At 39.3% G+C, this 18,843-nt stretch overlaps 1 protein-coding gene across 3 annotated transcripts; it reads right to left on the reverse strand.

The window, feature by feature from the left end:
• Positions 1-1,053: 1,053 nt before the first annotated feature.
• On the reverse strand, positions 1,054-18,738 carry CP (ceruloplasmin). Of its 3 annotated transcripts, none has more exons than XM_064665603.1 (19): positions 18,539-18,738; positions 16,690-16,934; positions 15,330-15,542; positions 14,675-14,848; positions 13,858-14,112; positions 12,516-12,681; positions 11,421-11,560; positions 10,708-10,848; positions 10,373-10,584; positions 9,735-9,885; positions 7,927-8,139; positions 7,363-7,570; positions 6,011-6,150; positions 5,410-5,538; positions 4,754-4,860; positions 3,778-3,994; positions 3,056-3,195; positions 2,416-2,578; positions 1,054-1,344 (listed from the first exon to the last, which is right to left on the reverse strand). In XM_064665603.1, the coding sequence occupies exons 1-19, from the start codon at positions 18,691-18,693 to the stop codon at positions 1,274-1,276; spliced, it is 3,240 nt and encodes a 1,079-aa protein (XP_064521673.1). In that variant the 5' UTR covers positions 18,694-18,738; the 3' UTR covers positions 1,054-1,273. The 3 variants fall into 3 exon arrangements, with proteins under 3 accessions (XP_064521673.1, XP_064521674.1, XP_064521675.1); XM_064665604.1 differs by having other exon boundaries at positions 1,054-1,338; positions 2,409-2,578; XM_064665605.1 differs by lacking the exon at positions 13,858-14,112.
• Between the last annotated feature and the right edge of the window lie 105 nt (positions 18,739-18,843).

Here is an 18,843-nt window from a genome sequence, read left to right on the forward strand (position 1 = left end):
TAGTTGACACTGACTCTATTAAATCTGTTTTCACTGAAGTTGTAATGTTACTTAAACCTGTAGAAGTCAGGCAGAAGAGATCATCTATATTTCAGCTAAAATACATTAACAAAAAAAAGATAAATTGAAAGTAGTTTAAGTTACCCAGTAGCATTCCTGCTACCACTAAAATCAATTATTAATTTACTGGTAGGTGTTACGCTGGTTTCAGTATAATCTTTCTACCTTAAAAAAAGGCCAAAACAATTTAGGTTTGTTACAGAGAAGCAACTTTGTTTGATAGGTGTAAACCAAGATGTTTTGCTTTGCCTGCCCGTCCCATACATCCTTCCCTCTTGTTAGATAGAGGCCTAACGTGAGTGGAGCTGGGCTTTTGAAACAACTGGATGGCACGACCATATCTGCTCTTACTGCTTTTATTTTTGACCAGCATCACCAGTATCAAGCACTGATACTGCTGCTTCCATCTGTCAGCAAACACTTCCTTTTACCTTTGCCAAGGGCTGCACTACGTAACTAACAGCAAAGGGATTCCACTAAGGAGTTACTTCAGAGTTGTCAGAGCAAAGCTCTTTAGTATAGACATCAACAAATTTTGCCCTTCACAGTCTCATTTCATCAGGCTTATTGCAGCAGAGTTTTGTCTGCCTTAGAATTATTTTCATAACAGAAAAAGAAAAACATCTTGTGCAACCATGATCCCTCAGTCATCACATCTTTTAAATGTACCAATCATCTTGAAAGGTGTTACTGGATAAAATTATAAAATAAGTCAACAGAAATAACAGAACTATTTTGTTAACTGCTCAATTATACAATACTATATATATTTTCAGTGTCAACTTATGGATAAAGTGATAACCAAATTCCTGTTTTCTAAGTAATAACTACTACCATATCTGTCTAGTAAAATGTGACAGTGTGATGGCAGATATGCAAAACAAATTTTGCTGTTACAAAGGGTTATTTTCAAACTTTAAAAAAAGGTACATTTCATTAGGCTCTTCCATGTTCCTCAGCTGTTAAATAACATGCATTAGGCACCAGCTAGAATATGTTTAGCTTGCAAGATACAACTTTTATTTAGAGAAAAATACATTTATGAGCTGTCATATCCATTCAGCTGTCTTAGTCTATGGCCCTTTTGGTACCTGTGGCCACTACATGAAATTTTCCAAAACATACGTGGAGATGAGTTGATCAGAAGAGAATATTTTCCAAGAATGTTCACTGAAGAGAGACCTTGGAGAACCACTGTGTTAAAATGCTTTCATCATTCTTGTGTGCCTGCCATGCCTTTACACTTGAACTGATGGAATAATCTTGGGAACAAAGACCGTTTATCTGTAAGGGGGAAAATAGCTTTTTTTACACGCATTTCATCAAAAGAACAGTCTGTGCATGTGGCCAGCAGAGTCCAAATGAGCACAGTGGATCCCAGTACCTTCTGGACATTGTGAGTTAGATTTAAAAACAGCTTTAAGATGCACTGAAGGGTACATTTTGATGCTCTTTAGATGGCTAATAATGAAAAATCCAACCTACTGCTGCTACAAGTTAAAGTCTCTTTCTGCATCTCTTTCTGTGTACTCTCAAATCAGCCTCCTTATTGTCTGTGCAGGTTTGGCACAATGTACTCTGTAAATCAGTAGGGTTTATAAAATAGAACTAGATTGTGGTTTACATGCCAGTGGTTTATAAAATAGAATTAGATTCTGTTTAACATTCCAGTCTGTATTTTTAGTACAGATACAAATAAACATCATATAGTTATATGCGTATATATATATATGCATATACATACACATATTTTTAAATATTCCTATTATTCTCTTTCTGTCAATTACAAGGAATACCTGTTATGCTCTGTCTTTTGAGTACTGGAAAGAGTTGCTTTTAAAGTCGTATTAACTTTGTAGAAACAAGAGCTTTCAAAATTCCTCAAGATTCAAGATTTTTTACAGGTAATATTGCTAGAGCAAGGTAATAGTGTCTGTAAAGCTAAAACATGTTCTTGAGAAAGAAAACACTTTTAATTTTTCAGTACTTCAGCTGTGTAGGAATGATGAATTTAGCTTTATTTACTAACTGTTCTTATTGTTTTAAATAAAGATTGAGATGGAGTCTGACACTACTGGCAATTCTCAGGTACAGAAATACTGTCTCATGAAGAATTCTTTTTAAATAAAAATCTGTCACTTTACATGGATGGGAAGCTGAAGCAATAGCCAGTTAACATCCAGTCCTTTAGTTCCTTTGGTCTCCCGAGCAGCCTTGAGGGAAGTATGACCAAGTGACTTCTAGACATGGAATATCTCTGGATGTCTGCACTGGTTCTGAGTACACTGCAGTGTCTGTGAGCCCCAGTGTGCACCTTTAAACATAATGACCATGACTGAGCTGGAGAGCTCTTACCTTCCTTTGGGAGCACAGTGTAGGTTGTTTCCATGCCTGCGTGGATGTGGTCAGTAACGTGACAGTGTAACAGCCAGGTTCCAGGGTTCTGTGGAGTCATTTCCACAGTTTGAAATGTCCCAGGGAACAGGTCAAAGACATCTGCCCGGTAAATCCCTGTTTGCTTCAGGACAAACACAAGCAACAGTTAAATGGTGGCATTACCAGGTGGCAGTAATTTAAGCTTTATCCATTTACTCACCAAACATTTCAATCACAGTTGAATGAAAAGACACCTGTGTGTCATTTCTACTGAAGCATCACTTTTGTACATCCATTTCATGCTCCAAAGTTTAATAATCTATCAGCTAAATGAAAATGAAGGACAACTACAGCTTTTGTCTTGCAACAGTCACGAGAAGTTCACAGCTGACAAGTTAAAGCAACTTGTGAGGTTACCAGTCAGGAAATGCTACTGGCAGATATTCTCTGGCTCATGTATGTTGATCAAATAAAGGTTTGGGGCATAAAAACCTTACAGTCAAATTACAAGCCCTGCTTAATATTGTAACGTGACTTTTCACGATAGATTACAGTCCTTGGTAATCGACCTACCTCTCGTTCTTAACACAGCAAGAAATAAATGAAAGGGACTTGATACCTTGTAGTCAAAGCTGTGGCCATGGAAGTGTGCTGTGTGAATGTCTATCTCATTGCCCATTCCCACCAGATACCAGCTGACTTTATCTCCAACATGCATAGTCAGGCCATGCAGATTTCCAAACACCTTTCCATTAATGGCTAAAAAGAAGGAAAGAACAAGACAGAGAAAATAAATTGTGTGCATTGTTGATCTCTAAACTTTCATATACAAGATTTGAAAGCAAGTGCCAGACAAAAGTAGTGGCTTTGGACAGCACATTATAAACATGTGTGTTTATATTCCATATTTAACTAGAAAGAATAACATGGTAAATAAAATTTCTTTGCTGTACACCATTGGTAATGTTGCAGTTCTTAAAGATCTGTAATTCCCACAGCTCTTTTTAAGGGGTAAGCTTTACCAGGACATGCTTTCAGGATGCACATAGCCTTTCCAGCTTATTCAGAACAGTTGTTTGCTGACACCAAAACACTTCAACATGGGAATATCTGGAGGGGAGGGGGAATTTGTTTGGGTTTTTTTTCTTTAATCTGTGGGAAAAAAAGTCATTCAGTGGCATTAACAGTGTTTTCAAACAGTTTGAGTAAAAATTTTTCAGGCCTTCTGCGCTGGAACAGTAAATTCGGGGGCAGTGAGGAAGTCAAATTTAAGTGAAGTACTTTCAAATATATAATTTTATGGAGTTCCTAGAGTTATATTAACTAAATTGGGAAACATACCATGCATTTTATTACTTTCAAGGAAGTCCTCATCCTCTTTGTCAACAAGATGTGGGTTGGCAGAATAGGTTTTAATGTTTTCATCCAAGTACCATGATTCATTTTCATCGAAAACCATAAAAAGAAGAGCAAATTGAACTTTCTTTTTAGTATGAAATGATGGCAGATAATGTCTATGACACACAACAAGTGTGCCTATTAATCCACTGTAAGTGTCCTGAAATGACAAATGAAAAACCACAAAATTGCAAGATTTAACTAAGCAGAAGCACATTTAATGACAGACCTGAATCCTCTTACTATCTTTACAGCTGTCAGTAGCTGAGAATAAAGGCAGTCATTGTCAGGCAAACAAGGCTATTTCTCCACTGTTACATGCTACCCATGGATCAAGCTCAGTGAAGACTAACTGCCTCATTTTCACCTCCTGCTAGAAATAAGCATTCATTCCATATTAATTTCTTGCTCTTTTTTTTTGCCAAAGTATTTTTATAATTTTATCATTTTGAGCTTGGTTTACATTCAAAATATACTTCTCGACATTTTATTTGTATTTGTTGAGACATGAAGGCAAGAGTACATTCATTTCCACTAAAAGTTATTAGTCGTTAAGTTAATGCATGCTTGGTAAGAAATGGCAGAGTTGTGTTTCTCAGCTGCATGTTAGCTTTCCCCCACATGATTGATTAGATACTGAGCAAGCTATAAAGTGCTAGCTTCAACAAGGAAATCTGAGTGAGGTGATTATACCAGCAGCAGAAAAACCAGAAAGCAAGAACATGGAGGGCCATGACTCTCAAATTATGCCCTGACTTTCCTGCAAGTTGACTTCAAGAAACATTTAAATTCAAAGGTATGGTAATGGGGGAAATAACCTGACAGAGAAAGCAGAAAGAATTTTGAATTCCCTTTTTCTATAAGTATATCCATGTTGGAGTCATGAACAAAACCTTTTAGACTGATATTAATTATATACCTTAATGATGTCCACTGTTGAATGGTATGCCCATGCAATGCAATGTGGATCTCCTCTCTCAGGACTAGATCTCTCTGGGATTTTCCAGACATAGGTTTTTGTTTCACCTGAATTAAATAAGTATCAATGAATTTTAGAAATTTTCAGTATGCTGACCTATAGGAGGTCATTTTTAAACAGTTGTTATCTCCATTTACAGCTTATATATGTCTTGAACTTCCCCTTCCCAATTACTGCACTGGCTAACTTCTGCAGACCCCTGATTCTTCTTGACAGTGTTTGGGTTTTTTTGTCTGTCTTCCCTGCTTAGTTTACCATATTAATAAAGACAACTGTATCTTTTGTAAAGATCACAGAGGAACTTCAGAAATAATAGCATAAGCTATGCTTTCCCTACATAACCAAATCTGTTTGCTTTCATGAAAGGTGCAGCCACGTTGTGTCAAAAAATTACTGATCAGTCAAGGACTAGGATACATAGCCGTAGCTAGCAGGGCCATTTGAACTGCAGAAATATTTGTCATAATCGACATCAAAAATTTAAGAACCTGAGGTAAAACATACAAACAAAAACTCTGTCTTTCCTACTGTCTGAAATAAACCTTACTAGAAGTCTTGATGTTACCTGCTAGAAATAAGGAAGGATGGTTTGATACCTGGGTTAGTTACAGCAATAGCAGAACTGTCTGTTTTCACTCCGTGGGCATGGATAGAATAAGGTCTTGATGCTAAGTTCTTAAAAACTATTATAATTTTATCTCCGATATTTGACATAAGCAGTGGCCCTGTTGGATTGAAAAGAAAGATGAACTGGGTTTTACAAGAGATCAGAGCAAACAGTTTGTTGTGTTCAGATTCATACTATTGGCTTATAAGTCAACAGAAAACTTTATACAGATAGTGTTGTTCACTATGACTTGCCAACCTGAGATGCTGAAGTTAAGCCTCTAGGTCTCAAAAGTTCTGAGCACCTACTGTGTACCTGAAGCCAGTTTGGATGTTGCTACCCAGCTTTATGCTGGAAACACTGACCTCTGATCAGGCAGCAAACCAGAAGGGTTTTTAACTTCTACACCAAGCAATGTAATCTTGCAGGGAAAACACCATAATAAAAGTAGGAATTCCATGTAGGGTTTCCACATAGGTTTAGGCACTTTGTGTGGGTAGAACTATACTCAACATTATTCAAATAGTATCTTTTGGCTTGTGTCACTGCATTTTTCACATTTTCAAAACTGAACTTTATGATGACTCTACCTTGAATTTCCAGGTGCTGCTGCTCCTCTGCTCTGTTTTTGGGAGTACTGAATGTCTGATCAGTGTATTCACGATATACAACCTTTTTGTATTTTGAGCCAATGAATTTGTCATTTTTATTTAAAAATGGATTGCCAGGGCTGCCAAAAGAAAAAACCAAAACATTTCTTCATGTATTTTAAAACATCTTTTGCAGTTATGTCAATTAACTATCAAACAAGAGTCCAGCTCAGCGAAACAGTAATCTCAAACTTTTGGTATCTTCAACATGAAAACATTCTCGTTAAGCTGGAAGGTTTCTCTTTGAAAGGTTAAAAAACTCACTATAATTACACCAAGTCTATATAGTACTTAAAGGAATGCTGAGCACTTGGCCTGGCAGATATTTCAAATTGCAGGAAGTCACACAGCAACTTGTATACTGAAAAACAGAGCCCTCAGTGACTTCTGTAATCTGAAAAGAAACCTAAAACTTGTAAAGCTTAAGTGCCTTGATGAAATTAAATGTGAGGGACTGATTCTCTCCTAACATCATGGGGGCTGGAGACAGTGGGGGAAAAAAAAGTCTGATAACAGCATAGTCCACATTACTTGTGCTTAGTACTATGTCAGAGTCCACTGTGGTATGCAGGGCAAGGAAATGTGCTATCAAGCTGAGGAAAAAGAAGAAAATACAATTAAGTTAATGACAAAATACAGACTATTACAATCTGCTACTTTAACCTCAACTGAAGTTATTCAGGTGAAACACAGAAAATCATCAGTTCTTGTTTAGCCTCTTCTGCTAATTGGCATGAATTGTTTGATCCAATCAGTTCTCTCTCATTGAGATTCAAATACTGGAAACAAAACACCAGACAACAAGCTTCACAGTGAGTGGATTAGGTCATGTCGTATCCTGTGCAATCTCATGAAATTGAGAGGAGTAAAAAAGAACCTTACTCAGACTACAAATAAACATGAGACAAAGACTTGTTACAGATTGTAAGTAATCAATTATCAGGACAAGTAGTCATCGTAGCTGCAATGACGATGAACGTTTTAAGCTTTCCACATCAAGGACTACCAACATCAGTAAATAATAAACGCACATGCACTATCCAGAAATCATGAAAATATACACTTGTCCCACAGAAGGTCTATGCTGGACTACTTCTTGAACATTGTGCTGTCTGGCTCATAGTTACATGGCAATAGTACAGGGGAAGGACCACAAATTCAAGTGAGCCCTAAAAATATATATGAAAATAAAGCGTGTCTAGAAATGTCTGGAGGAGGAAAAGGTTCAGAGGAGAAGCGAGTTGCTGTTTTGCTTGTTTTGCATTTTTTCCCCTGTGTATATTCCAAAGTACCTTTCCTCATGGTGTTGATGCCGTTCAAATTCCCATGTCCTGTTGGGAGAATAGTCCCATTCAACTTCCACTGCAGCAATGTAGTAAGTCTTTTCATGCAAATACAGAGATGGATCTACATTCCACCAGTGGCATTGTTTCACTTTGTAGTTCTGTTTCATGCCTCCAGTGTAGTGGTCTGTTGTCAGGCAGGACACTTCAAAAATTCCTAGAGGTCATACAAGAAATAAAGACTTGAGGACAAAAGTCTGTTACCTTAAGATTGTATTACCAATATTGATGTAGTGTTTAAAGACTGACACACAGGCTATTGCTCATATAAGGTACAAACTCTTTGTGCAGTATGGCTACTTGTAATAAAATTCAGCACACAGAGAAGTTGGAAAAATCAAGGCTTTAGCATTAAGAACACGTCTTTACAATTTGCTGCCTTTCAAACACACCTGTGCACAGTTTTAGCACCAGGATCAAAATACCAGCTATTTAAGGCTTGTCTCTAAGCATAAAACATTCATTGGTAACAGTTTCTGCATTACTAACAGGATTTTTAAACAAGACATTTACCTTCAGAATCAGGGTTCATAATAGCTGTAAGAACTGTATGTGGAAACAGATTTGCTGTATCCCTTCTTGTTCCTTTAGTTACAAATGTGTTTTCTGAGAAGTATATCCCATGGACATCAACTTCTGAACCCAAGCCCATCAAATGCCAAGAAACCACACTTCCTTTACACATCTCAAGACCAGGCTGATTTCCATACATATAACCATTAATGGCTGTAGAAGATTTGAGAAAGCAAAACCCACCTTTATTAATATATGATTTAATTCTGCAATACAGATTAATTAATAAACACTTCAGATGTAATGTGATGCCTTACACTGACAGAAATATCAATAATAAAATACTTCATCACATCAACAAAACTAGAAAATTGACTCAAGCAAAACAACTTTTAAACCCCAGTATTGAAAAATAATTTCTAACTGTTCTCCTTTTCAATGTCTAAAGCACAGGTTGCTGCCTTAACCAACTGGAATTTCCTCTGCTTTATTCCTGTCAAGTATTCAGGATGCATAAAGCATCCCATTTTATACCCTGTGACCCCCTCCAGCCATATAGTGGAGGCAACCTGAAGGGTTTTTGAGTTACTAACCCTTTCTAGCTACTTCTGTGCAAAACTTTCAAATCCTGGGTCTCACAGGTACCACTGAATGCTCAGCACCAATGGTCTGTTAATAGTGGCAATGCCCCGAGAGCAAAATTTAAGAAAGCACTCACGTAAATGTGCTTAAAGAGTAGGACTTATTGGCAGGGCTGGGCCCTGAAGGTAAAAATGTTTTTTTAACAGGAAACTTGAAAAATATTTCTGCAGTACCAAAATACAATCAGTGTGAAACTCAGCTCTGCTCTATTAAAGAAGCAAAGACTTTCATTCTGAAGCAAAGTCCGGCAGGCAGGTCGAGGGAGGGGATCCCTCCCCTCTGCTCAGCTCTGCTGAGGCCACCCCTGCAGGACTGTGCTGAGTTCTGGGCTCCTGGGTACGGAAGACACAAACATACTGGAGGGCAATAAAGGGCCACAGGACAACAAAGGGACAAGAAAGCATCTCTCCTACGAGGAAAGGCTGAGAGAGCTCAGATCATCTAGCCTGGAAAAGCAGCAGCTCAGGGGATCTCATCCACCTGTCCAAACACCTGCAGGGAGGATGCCAAGAGGACAGAGCCAGGCTCTTCCCAGCAGTGCCCAGGGACAGGGCCAGAGGCCATGGGCACCAAGTGACACACAGGAGGTTCCCTCCAAACATCAGGAAACACTGTCCCTGTGAGGGTGACCGAGCACTGGCACAGGCTGCCCAGGGAGATGGTGGAGTCTCCATCCTTGAAGGTATTGAGAAGCCATCAGGATGTGGTCCTGGGCAAGCAGCTCTGGGTGGCCAAGCTTGAGCATGGTGTTGGACCAGGTGACCTCCAGAGGTCCCTTTCGACCTCAACTCTTCTGTGATCCTGTGAAAAACCTCCTTTCAGCTACATCCTCTTTAAGGCTACAGATGATGTAGCTCTTGGTGCCTGGTTGCATTCATAGGGGTTGCACATGGGCTGAAGACCTAACTTCTCCTCCTGTCTGCTCAAAGTGATACATAACCATGTAAATCCTAAACTGCCATGAAAGACACTGAACAGCTGGCATTGTACTTTGAACTACCACATTTAGTTGAAATTGAATCACATTGAAATGTTTTGGGTTTTTTTTCCACTGGAAAGGAATGAAATATCTCTGCCACTATACACTTTTTTAGCCTCCAACATGAAATCATAAAAGTAAAACCTTATTGTAGAAATTATTTTTGGCTACCTAATAATTTTCTTACAGTGCATTTTGTTAGATTCTTGGAAATCTTCATCATCTTTGTCAGTTTTATCAGGATTTAATGTAAACATCAAAATATTGTCATCCAAGTACCAGCTCAGATTCTCATCAAATACTGTGGCAAGTAGAAAAAACTCCACATTCACATTTTTCTGTTAAGAAGAAATAGAACAAAGGAAAATAGAAATGAGTGGACAGAAAATGTCAGGAAACAAAAAAATCTCTGCTTATAATAATTTATAAGTCACAAAGTAGGGTAGATGCATACATTGATACTTCATTCTGATCATCTCAAAGCTCTGTAATTGCTGTATCTTGTGAGTATTTGCTGCTAATGCTCTTTTTACCAGCAGGAACCACCTCTGGAAATGAATTTGTCTTTAAAATCTCTATATTTTCCTAGACATTCTCATCCTAGCTGAGACTCGAATGCCAGTGGCTGCTCACAACAATGGTGTTTTCACAATGAAGTGACTATCTGGAGCCAGACTGAAAACCAACCCCACTTTCTTCACATTTTGAATTCCCCTTAGCACATGGGTGAGACTGAGACATGGAGGGGAGGTGGTGCAATTCAGGAGGAGAAAGCAGATAGAGCTGTGACGATGCAAATGCTTCCATTTTTCTACTTTGACTGACCTGTTTCCCAGAAGAAAGAAGAGCTCCTTTCCTGCACACCAGGAGAGGACCCACAAGGCCAGAACTGGTGTCTCTGACTGCATCCACAGCTGAGTAATAAAGCCAGGTTAAACAGTCTGGGTCTTGGTCTGTGGGACCCACATCTTCTGGCACATTCCACTCATACGTAAACGTAGCACCAGGACTCACGTGAGAGGCTGGAGATTCGGTACCTACCACAGAAATCACCACTGGGAATCATGTCAAGTGAACATTATTTTATCCCCTTTAACACATGGAGAGGTGAGACAGCAGATGCTAAGGTGCTGCAGCCCTCCCCCCGGCCCGTGGCACACCTCTGGGCAGGGGGCCATAGCGTGTCCCTGCCATGCTCCGGCCGTAACTCACTCCGTGGGCCTGGATGCTGAACGGGCGGCTGGCGTTGTTCCGGAAGGTCACCCTGATGCGCTCGCCCACTTCAGCCTTGATAACAGGTCCTGGAAAAGAGCACACGGTCTAATTACAGGACTTTTCTATCAAGTGGTGTACAGGTCACCACGAACCTAGTGGCAATCAGTGGCTGGCTGCTTTCCCCCTCGCCGGGGAATGCCCCAGGCCGCTGTGGCACAGACCAGGTCCCTGGCACATGGCCTGAATCACGTGGTAGCCCAGCAGCAGCCATTCACAGTTCACGTGGGGGCCCAGCGACTTTCAGGACAGTTCCTCCCTTTGGAAAGGGATTTACAGACATTAGCACCAACATCTGCCAGAAGCAGACAGGTTATCAACAGGACTAGACCTGCCTAGCCTGGTCTTGCAGTTCAGAACCCAACTTTTGCAGACCATGGCATGCTCCCATAGGGAAGCTGGGCACCACCACAGCATTGCCTCCAAGAGCTTCCTTATACCCTGAGGTGTCTCCTGGGGGAAGCCACAGGCACCAGCATCTGCAGGAGGCAGGGAGAGCTTAGGACCCCTCCTTGGAGGTGGGGGCACTGCTTGCTAACTAGTGGAAGTGACTGTTTACTCTCATAAATCTTTGACATGAAAAAATTTTAGACTATCTTACCTAAGAGTCCAAGATGTGCTTCCTCTGCGAGTCTTTTTTTATGTTCAGTAAAAGAACCATCTGTGTACTCTTTGTAAATTGCTTTTTTATAAGAGCCACCAATTCTTGTCTCACTTTGTTCAAAAAAGATGCGAGATTCACTGTGTAAAACAAATTGCAATAGATACAAACTGTTAAAGTCATAATGCTCAGCTGTCCAAAGGCAGTCAGGACCTCAACCCTGTTTTCTGAACTATGACATGCCGAGTGTGTCTCTTTTCAGTGGTCTGGCCACACGCTTACATGTAGTCCCATTAAGATGTGCAACAATCCATTATCCTTCACTAATTTCTCTTTAAGAAAAAGTCACTGTGGTGTGTTGCTCTTAAAATGCCAGTGTGCTTAGAGACTCATCAACAATGATTTCTAGTCAACCTTTCATAACATTGAGTTTACTTTTAATTAAATGCTATAAATAATTCAACAACAGCAGATAAAAATACCAAGAATATGTAACATCTAAATTCAAAGTGAGAAGATTCAATCTACACTTCTACTCTTCAAGAAAGGACCTTTCAGTGTTTTACAAATACTATTCAAACAATGAACTGTGCCTTGCCCCTTGGGGAGGAGGTGAGTGTTTAACTCACAGATAAAAAATTTGAGGAATCAGTGTATTCAGCGATTGGTCCAGGTTTTAAATATGTAAACACAGAGCAAAGGGCAAAGCTATATTGTGCAGGCTGTTTCCTAGATGAGATACTGTTAGCATGATTTCCATCAGTGAGGCCATGATCATGAATTCCTAGCTTTGTTCTCTTACTCAGAATAATCAACCCTCTTGAATCATCGGGGGTCACTGCCTACATGGGATGTAATAGTTAATCTTAGTCCCAGTGAAATGACTAAAATAGCAGCAGAATTTACAGTAAGATTACAAGGAAAACAATAGATCTAGTTTGGTCTGATATTTATTCTAGCATTAATATTTAAGCAGAGGTAAGGACAATGAGCAATTCTGCTTAAAAGTCAGTTCTACCATACGTCTTACCTTATTTAGCATGTTTAAATCAATTCTGCTTGGAAAATAAAGCTTCTTTAATTAGAAGCCTTTACCTGTCAATGATTAATTCTTGTCCTGTAAAATGGTTCATCGCCGATGGGCCATAATTCCAGATGATCTCCTCAGCAGCAATGAAATACTGTCTTATCTTTGTACTCTCATTGTGAGCTGGTGTGGATTTCTTACAGTCTTTTACTTTAAAAAGGGCCTGCATACCACCTGGAAAAAAAAGAGGAGGTAGAGAAACCTAAGGAGAAGGAACTGCACTTTGTTTTCCTTCTCCCTGCTTCCCACAGCTGTCCTCTTCCCTGGAGAATTCCCACTCCACTGATGGACATGCAAATCACAAAGAAGAAGATGAATGTTATAAAAGAATGCATGCCAGCTGAGCTAGGAGAGACCCAGCTGTGGTATCTACAGCAGGTAGACAGGTGTGGTAAAGGGCTTTCTGCTTCTAAAGCTGCAACTGGCACAGCAGAGAAGATCAGGGTAGGGTGGATGCAGTTCTGTCGATGAGCACTTCAGCCAAGGTCAGATGCTACCAAACTGACCATCTTCCATCTAAATCTAACCAAGAGCTTACTTGTGAAACTGCTGGGTCTCTGCACTAAGGGAGCAGTCTGTTAGCAAATCTGCTTGCTGGAGATACAAATAATGTAGTAAAGAGAGCCCTTTTACAGTCATACATTAGGTCAACTTGTAGGATTCAAGTTTTGCCCAGGATGCTTCAACCATATCAGGATGTTGCTGGATGTGAAAACTATTTCAAAGTTTATAATCTCTGTGTTGTTGAATCTGTAAGTTACATACTCCTTTTTATATTAGAATTTTCAAATCTTGGAGAAGGATTTTCAGTTCTATGTTCTTTTCCATTTTTATGACAAACTACTTCTCTCCCTTATAGGGATACAGATAATTCAAAAGCATGGAATCAGCTTCTAAGTATTTCATATGGTTATCAAAACCTGAAAATACAGGAAGACACAGGGAAGAGAACAGAACATCTCAGCTTATTTGCCAATTCTGGAATGTCTTTGTCTGCAGGCAAGTTGCCCCTTGATAAAAATGGAGCGAGCCCCAGCTTTTATGTTGTCAAACAGAAAATTGTGGTTAGTTATTTTCAGTAAGAGGCAAACACTGTGCTGGTTTTTTGTCCAAAGTTGAGGCTTGCAGAAGTGCAGCTGTGCTAATTGCAGCTCCGTTAGAGATAAGAATGCCCTTGATTTTCATGGCTACATGCTCAAGCCCATCTAATGCACTTGTAGGCATTTCAGTTACTAACAGAGTTTTGTTACCCAGAGGAGAATATAACCAGGTCAGGAGCCCTGCCGAAGTGAGTCAGTAAGCTCTTAGCTCAAGCTAAAAAAATTCTGATCACTGAAACTTTTACTGTACCTTCAATGTGGTCATTCACTTGGCAGCTAAGCAGCCATTCCCCAGGGCTCCTTGGTGTCATGACAGCATCAACGAATGTGGCTGGGAAGAGGCTGATGGTGTCAACTCGATGATGCCTTTCTATTAAGGTCTGTCCATGAAAGTATGCTGAATGGATATCAGCTTCATTACCCATGCCAAAAAGATGCCATTTTACCTTATCTTCCACACACATCGTGAGGTTTGGTAGGTATCCATACATGTACCCATTGATGGCTAAAATAAATATTATTACAGTTAACTTCACAGGTCTTAGGATCTTTTCCTCAAAAGCAGCTATCATACAACCATTGCTCTATTCTTCAAAATAGAAAGAGGCTCAAAAGAAAGCTCCACACCTTTGAAGGTGAGCCAATACCAGACACACATTTCATCTGCACAGCTACCTTCTATGATTCTGGAATTCCATTGGTCAGAGCCAAAGGTATCTTATTTGTTTACATTAACAGTAAAAATTGCTTTTGTAAACTGTGATATTGTAGTACAAAACTCAGGACTAAGAAACAGAACAAAGTAACACAACTCTGTTTAGAGGGCCTGGGAAACTACACTGGCAAAGAGCTTCTTGGCCCCTAAGAATTTTATATCACAACTCCAAAGGTGTGACTGTACAATACTTGCCCTTTTTTTTTATTTAAAAGGATCTTTCTTAATCCTCCAAGAAAAACCCTTGATTGAAAAAAAAGATTATCAACAATTCATCTTTAGAAGAGACAAGACACAAATACATGATTTCACCATATCAGTGACAAGCAACATTAATATAATGTTCTCTCACAGTGCATTTTATTGCTTTCTTGGAAGTCCTCATCGTCTTTGTCCACTTCGGAAGGCTCAGAACAGTATGTTCTGATATTTTCCTCTAGATACCAACTGAGATTTTCATCCATCACGGAAAACATAAGGATAAATTCAGCATCAAAGTGTTGATCACTGTCCCTATTCATTGTACCTGAAAAAGAAAGTAGTATATTCAAAGTCATATTCAAAATCCTTGGTAACTGACATTTTTTGTCAGTTTTGACTGTAGTCTCAGTAGGGCTGGACCCTGTTTTTGCCACTTTTCTTGAGTGTGACTGTACACATAAACTTACAGACACACTCAGGAAACAAAAATCCCTTTTGATAGATAGTATAAAATAATTGCATGTAAATCTGCTTCTTATATCAGTATTTACACTTCCTTGTATGAACACATATCACTCTTGGATTTGTGGACAAAGTATTCTGCAAATTATATTCACTGTCACACACAAAATCAAACTACTTCCTATACTATTGAAGGCAGCTAATTGAGAAGACCAAAAGCTGTTATTTCAGAATCAACTGTAATCTTCTCCTCTTCCAGTAAATTATTTCACTGATATTTATCAGACCATTATCAATCACCTTGCATACGTATCTGTTTACTCATTTATTTATTTATGGTTTACCTTTCCTGCAAATTATTAAAGGCCCAACAAGCCCTGAGGCAACATCTCTTGGAGCATCTATGTGGGAGTGGTAAGCCCTGGTTATGCAGTCTGCATCTCCTGGAGCTGGACCTTGATCTTCTGTCACGTCCCATATGTAAGTGTACTGGCCTCCAGGCTCCACAGCATCGTCTCTCTTTTGCAAATCTTTGGTGTTGTCAGGATAAAAAGCACCTGAAGATGCCACACAGCCACTGTTACCACAACATATTCACAACAGGGTGTCAGGATAGCACCTACCATGCTTCAAGTTCACTACGTGTTGCAGTAAAATGGACCGAACATCTGGATATAGGTTAAAAAAGCACAACTTTTAAATCAGGGGAATAGATGTTTTCTTTCTCTTTAGAAATCTCTTCATTTGCCTTTGAAGTCCATAGGAGTACTTCAATTAATGGCACATTAAAGTTAATCCTTTATTTATTGGAAGGGGACTATGTACTTCTGGTAAAAAGATAACAATTCAAATATTTGCAAAACATTTGTTAAATATTAATCTTGGAAACTGTTCTAAAATATTGCTGGAAGGATAGCAACAGAAAAAAGTTCTCAAAAGTGCATGTACTGCTACGTAACATACTGTTCTGATTCCACAGTGTGGCTATATCAAGATATATACTGGTTGTAATGAAAAAGTTCACAAAATTTTAGAAGGTAGGCTGATACTTCATAACATTTTTCTAATGAAAGATTTTTAAAAAATGATTTTGAGGCAACATCATATTCCCAATGATTTACACACTGTTTTTAAGGCCTAATAAAAGCCATATTCTGGTGCCATCCAGTGCAGAAAATCCCCCATTGTCTGAGTGTGCCAACACTGGCTATTGCAAGGACAAGCCATCACTAATCCCAAAGGCACCCCTAAATACATCTTAAAGTGTGTCAGACTTTCATCTCATTAATTAATTAATTACTAAGTCATATCTGTTTTTCCATTTTAAGAGATTCTTGTGTCTCATATACCATATACACGAACTTAGTGTTAAGAATTTGGAACTGTATCTTCTCTACAACAGCATCAATTTTTCTTTTGTGTATCCATACCTGAATCTCTTATACACCTTTATACCCTTAATTTGGTTGAAACACAAATACTGTTATTTCAGGTAAAATGTTGATCTAAAATTGCCACTTATGGCTTTGTATTTCACTCTGGAAAAAATTCTCAAACTTCTTAGCTCTTATTTTAAATTGATTGTGTCCTAATTTAAATCTTTATTTACTTGACCAGTGTTCTCTCTGATGAGAGAATATCACTTACACTCAGAAGGATGATTAACTTTTGATAAATTCTGGGACAGGACGGAATCAAGCCTACCTTCATTTTCTTTTGTGTATCTTACACCATGTGGATGCAGTGTGTAGTTTCTTGAAGCAAAGTTTTTCAAGTGGACAGTAATGGAATCGCCAACTTCTCCTTTAATTATAGGACCTAAAAAACCCAGCCAGGAAGGTTTGTCAACTATCACATCATATAAATGATTGGTGTACTGAGTGTAGACAGCCTTCTTGTAAGTGCTTCCTATCCTATGTGGTCCTCTTTTGAGAAAGACTTCAGCCTGCCTGTAAAGAAAATACACAAACACATCTGTAGTGTCAGGTACTTGTTTTATATGTTAATGGTTTAAATTAATAGTCTCAAATAAAGACCCATCCTCCATAGCACTGTGCACAACCACGAGCAAGCCACGTGAAGCAAGTTAATACTTCCCAAAAATGCAAGGTAATTTCTATGAGGCTGAGTACTGTTTGAGCATGTGAGGAGGGAATTGTATGTACCTTGGCAAGCACAGACCTGAAATGGAATTAAAATGCCAATTCAGGGTTCCATGAAACTTGAGGAGTATAAACTCAGTTGCAAAGGTTCAGTTAGTAGAGTGCATGAGGCTTTTGAGTTGCAAACGAAAGCAAACAAATAGGTTATGGCTCTTACTGGACTGTTTAAACAGCTACCATTTAGTTGAAGAGTATTCCTTCTGCACTGTGCTTTTCCCTGCCCCTATAAACACCAATTTCCACACACACAGAGCCTCATAGTTAAAGGGCTCAGGAGAAGAGGAATTGAAGGACCTGAAAATGAGAAGTATAATAAAAGGGACCAGCTCCACTTCAGGCATACAACCACTGAAAACTTGGAATTAATGCAGCAAGCTGCAGGTCATCACAGAGCAGAGAAAAGCAGTGAAAGTGCAGTGAACAGCAGTGGTTCATAGTATTACAACACAGCTTTGGAATTCTCAGACAAGGTGTCTTGTTTCCACCCCTGATCAGAATTAGTAGCCTGCTGAATCACTGACAGTGTCTTATACCTCACGACGTTTGTGAGTGAAAGAAAAAAAAGCTGACTGCTTCATCTCACACCCTATGGAGTGGTAGATCATGGCTGAGAGAGCTGGCTCTCACTAGAGAAAACAAACCACAGGAAATCATCTAATCCCTCATCCACAGACTAAATGAGAACTGCATTTCTGAGATCTTTCCAATTTCTGATTTCTCTCATCACTGTTTTTATTTTGGTATAGTCCTATTTAATTTTAAAGGCACTGAAAAAATAGAAGGGAGGAACACTTTTTCTCTCTCAAATGTTTCTCTGATGCCCTTTATATTTGAGTTTTCTTTATTGATTATTCATACCTCCAGGGTGCTCCCCTCCTCCTGATTGTACTTATCCTCAGCCTACTCATTGCACTCAGTCTGCCCAGGACCCTCCTTGCCTTGTGACAAGCAACTCAGCTCCTCCACTGAGGTGGAAGGACCCAGTTGTGCTGCCGCACAGAGAACCACCCCTGCTAAAAAAGAACAGCTAAAAAGGAAACCTGTGCACAGTAGGAAAGTTTTAAATTTGTCAAGCTTCTGCATTTAAAAACAACAGCAAAAGTCATCTCTTTGGCACTGGCATCTTAGACATTCAAAGTTAAACATTAGACTTTCGGGGTCTTTTTCTAATCTCTTCTTAGTAAATGTTTCATTACAACAAATTCACACCTCCCTACATATTCAAATGCTTGGAATTAGCAGAACATTGGAATGAAGTTCTCAAGCAAGCCAGGAAAAAATCCACTGACACCAACAAGACTCATTTCACTGCCTTCACCAGTGTGGCCCTGGTGCCCAAACCAGATGATGCTGTAAAATCAAACTCAACCAGTGTGAACTGTTTTACTTACTCTTCTTCTGCAAAAAGCTGCCCCGAGACGGCGTTGGCATTGCCGGGCGCGTAGTTCCACACAGTCTCTGTAATGCCCAAGTAGTACTCACGGTTCACTGCCCCAGCTTGCCAACAGCAAGAAAACAGCAAGCAGTTTAGGAGAAATAGCTTCATTTTGCATTCATGAACCTTGTGGAAAACAGGCCGATGCAATTTCCCTTTATATGTTACTGTGTCTCCCACTCCCCACTTCCTTACCTCCCTGTCCCTGCTGCTGTTTGCTTTGGTGAACACAATAACACCAATTGCACAATGTCTTTCTGT

The sequence above is a fragment of the Pseudopipra pipra genome, chromosome 10 (genome assembly GCF_036250125.1).
Source record: "Pseudopipra pipra isolate bDixPip1 chromosome 10, bDixPip1.hap1, whole genome shotgun sequence".
Lineage (NCBI taxonomy): Eukaryota > Metazoa > Chordata > Aves > Passeriformes > Pipridae > Pseudopipra > Pseudopipra pipra.

Excerpts from the sequence above, each read along its gene's own strand:
- CP (XM_064665603.1), bottom strand. The coding sequence starts at position 18,693 with ATGAAGCTATTTCTCCTAAACTGCTTGCTGTTTTCTTGCTGTTGGCAA. Across the intron at positions 16,935-18,538 it reads CAGCTTTTTGCAGAAGAAGA|GCAGGCTGAAGTCTTTCTCA; the intron begins GTAAGTAAAACA and ends TTTTCTTTACAG. Across the intron at positions 10,585-10,707 it reads CTATGGCCCCCTGCCCAGAG|GTACCGAATCTCCAGCCTCT; the intron begins GTGTGCCACGGG and ends TTTCTGTGGTAG.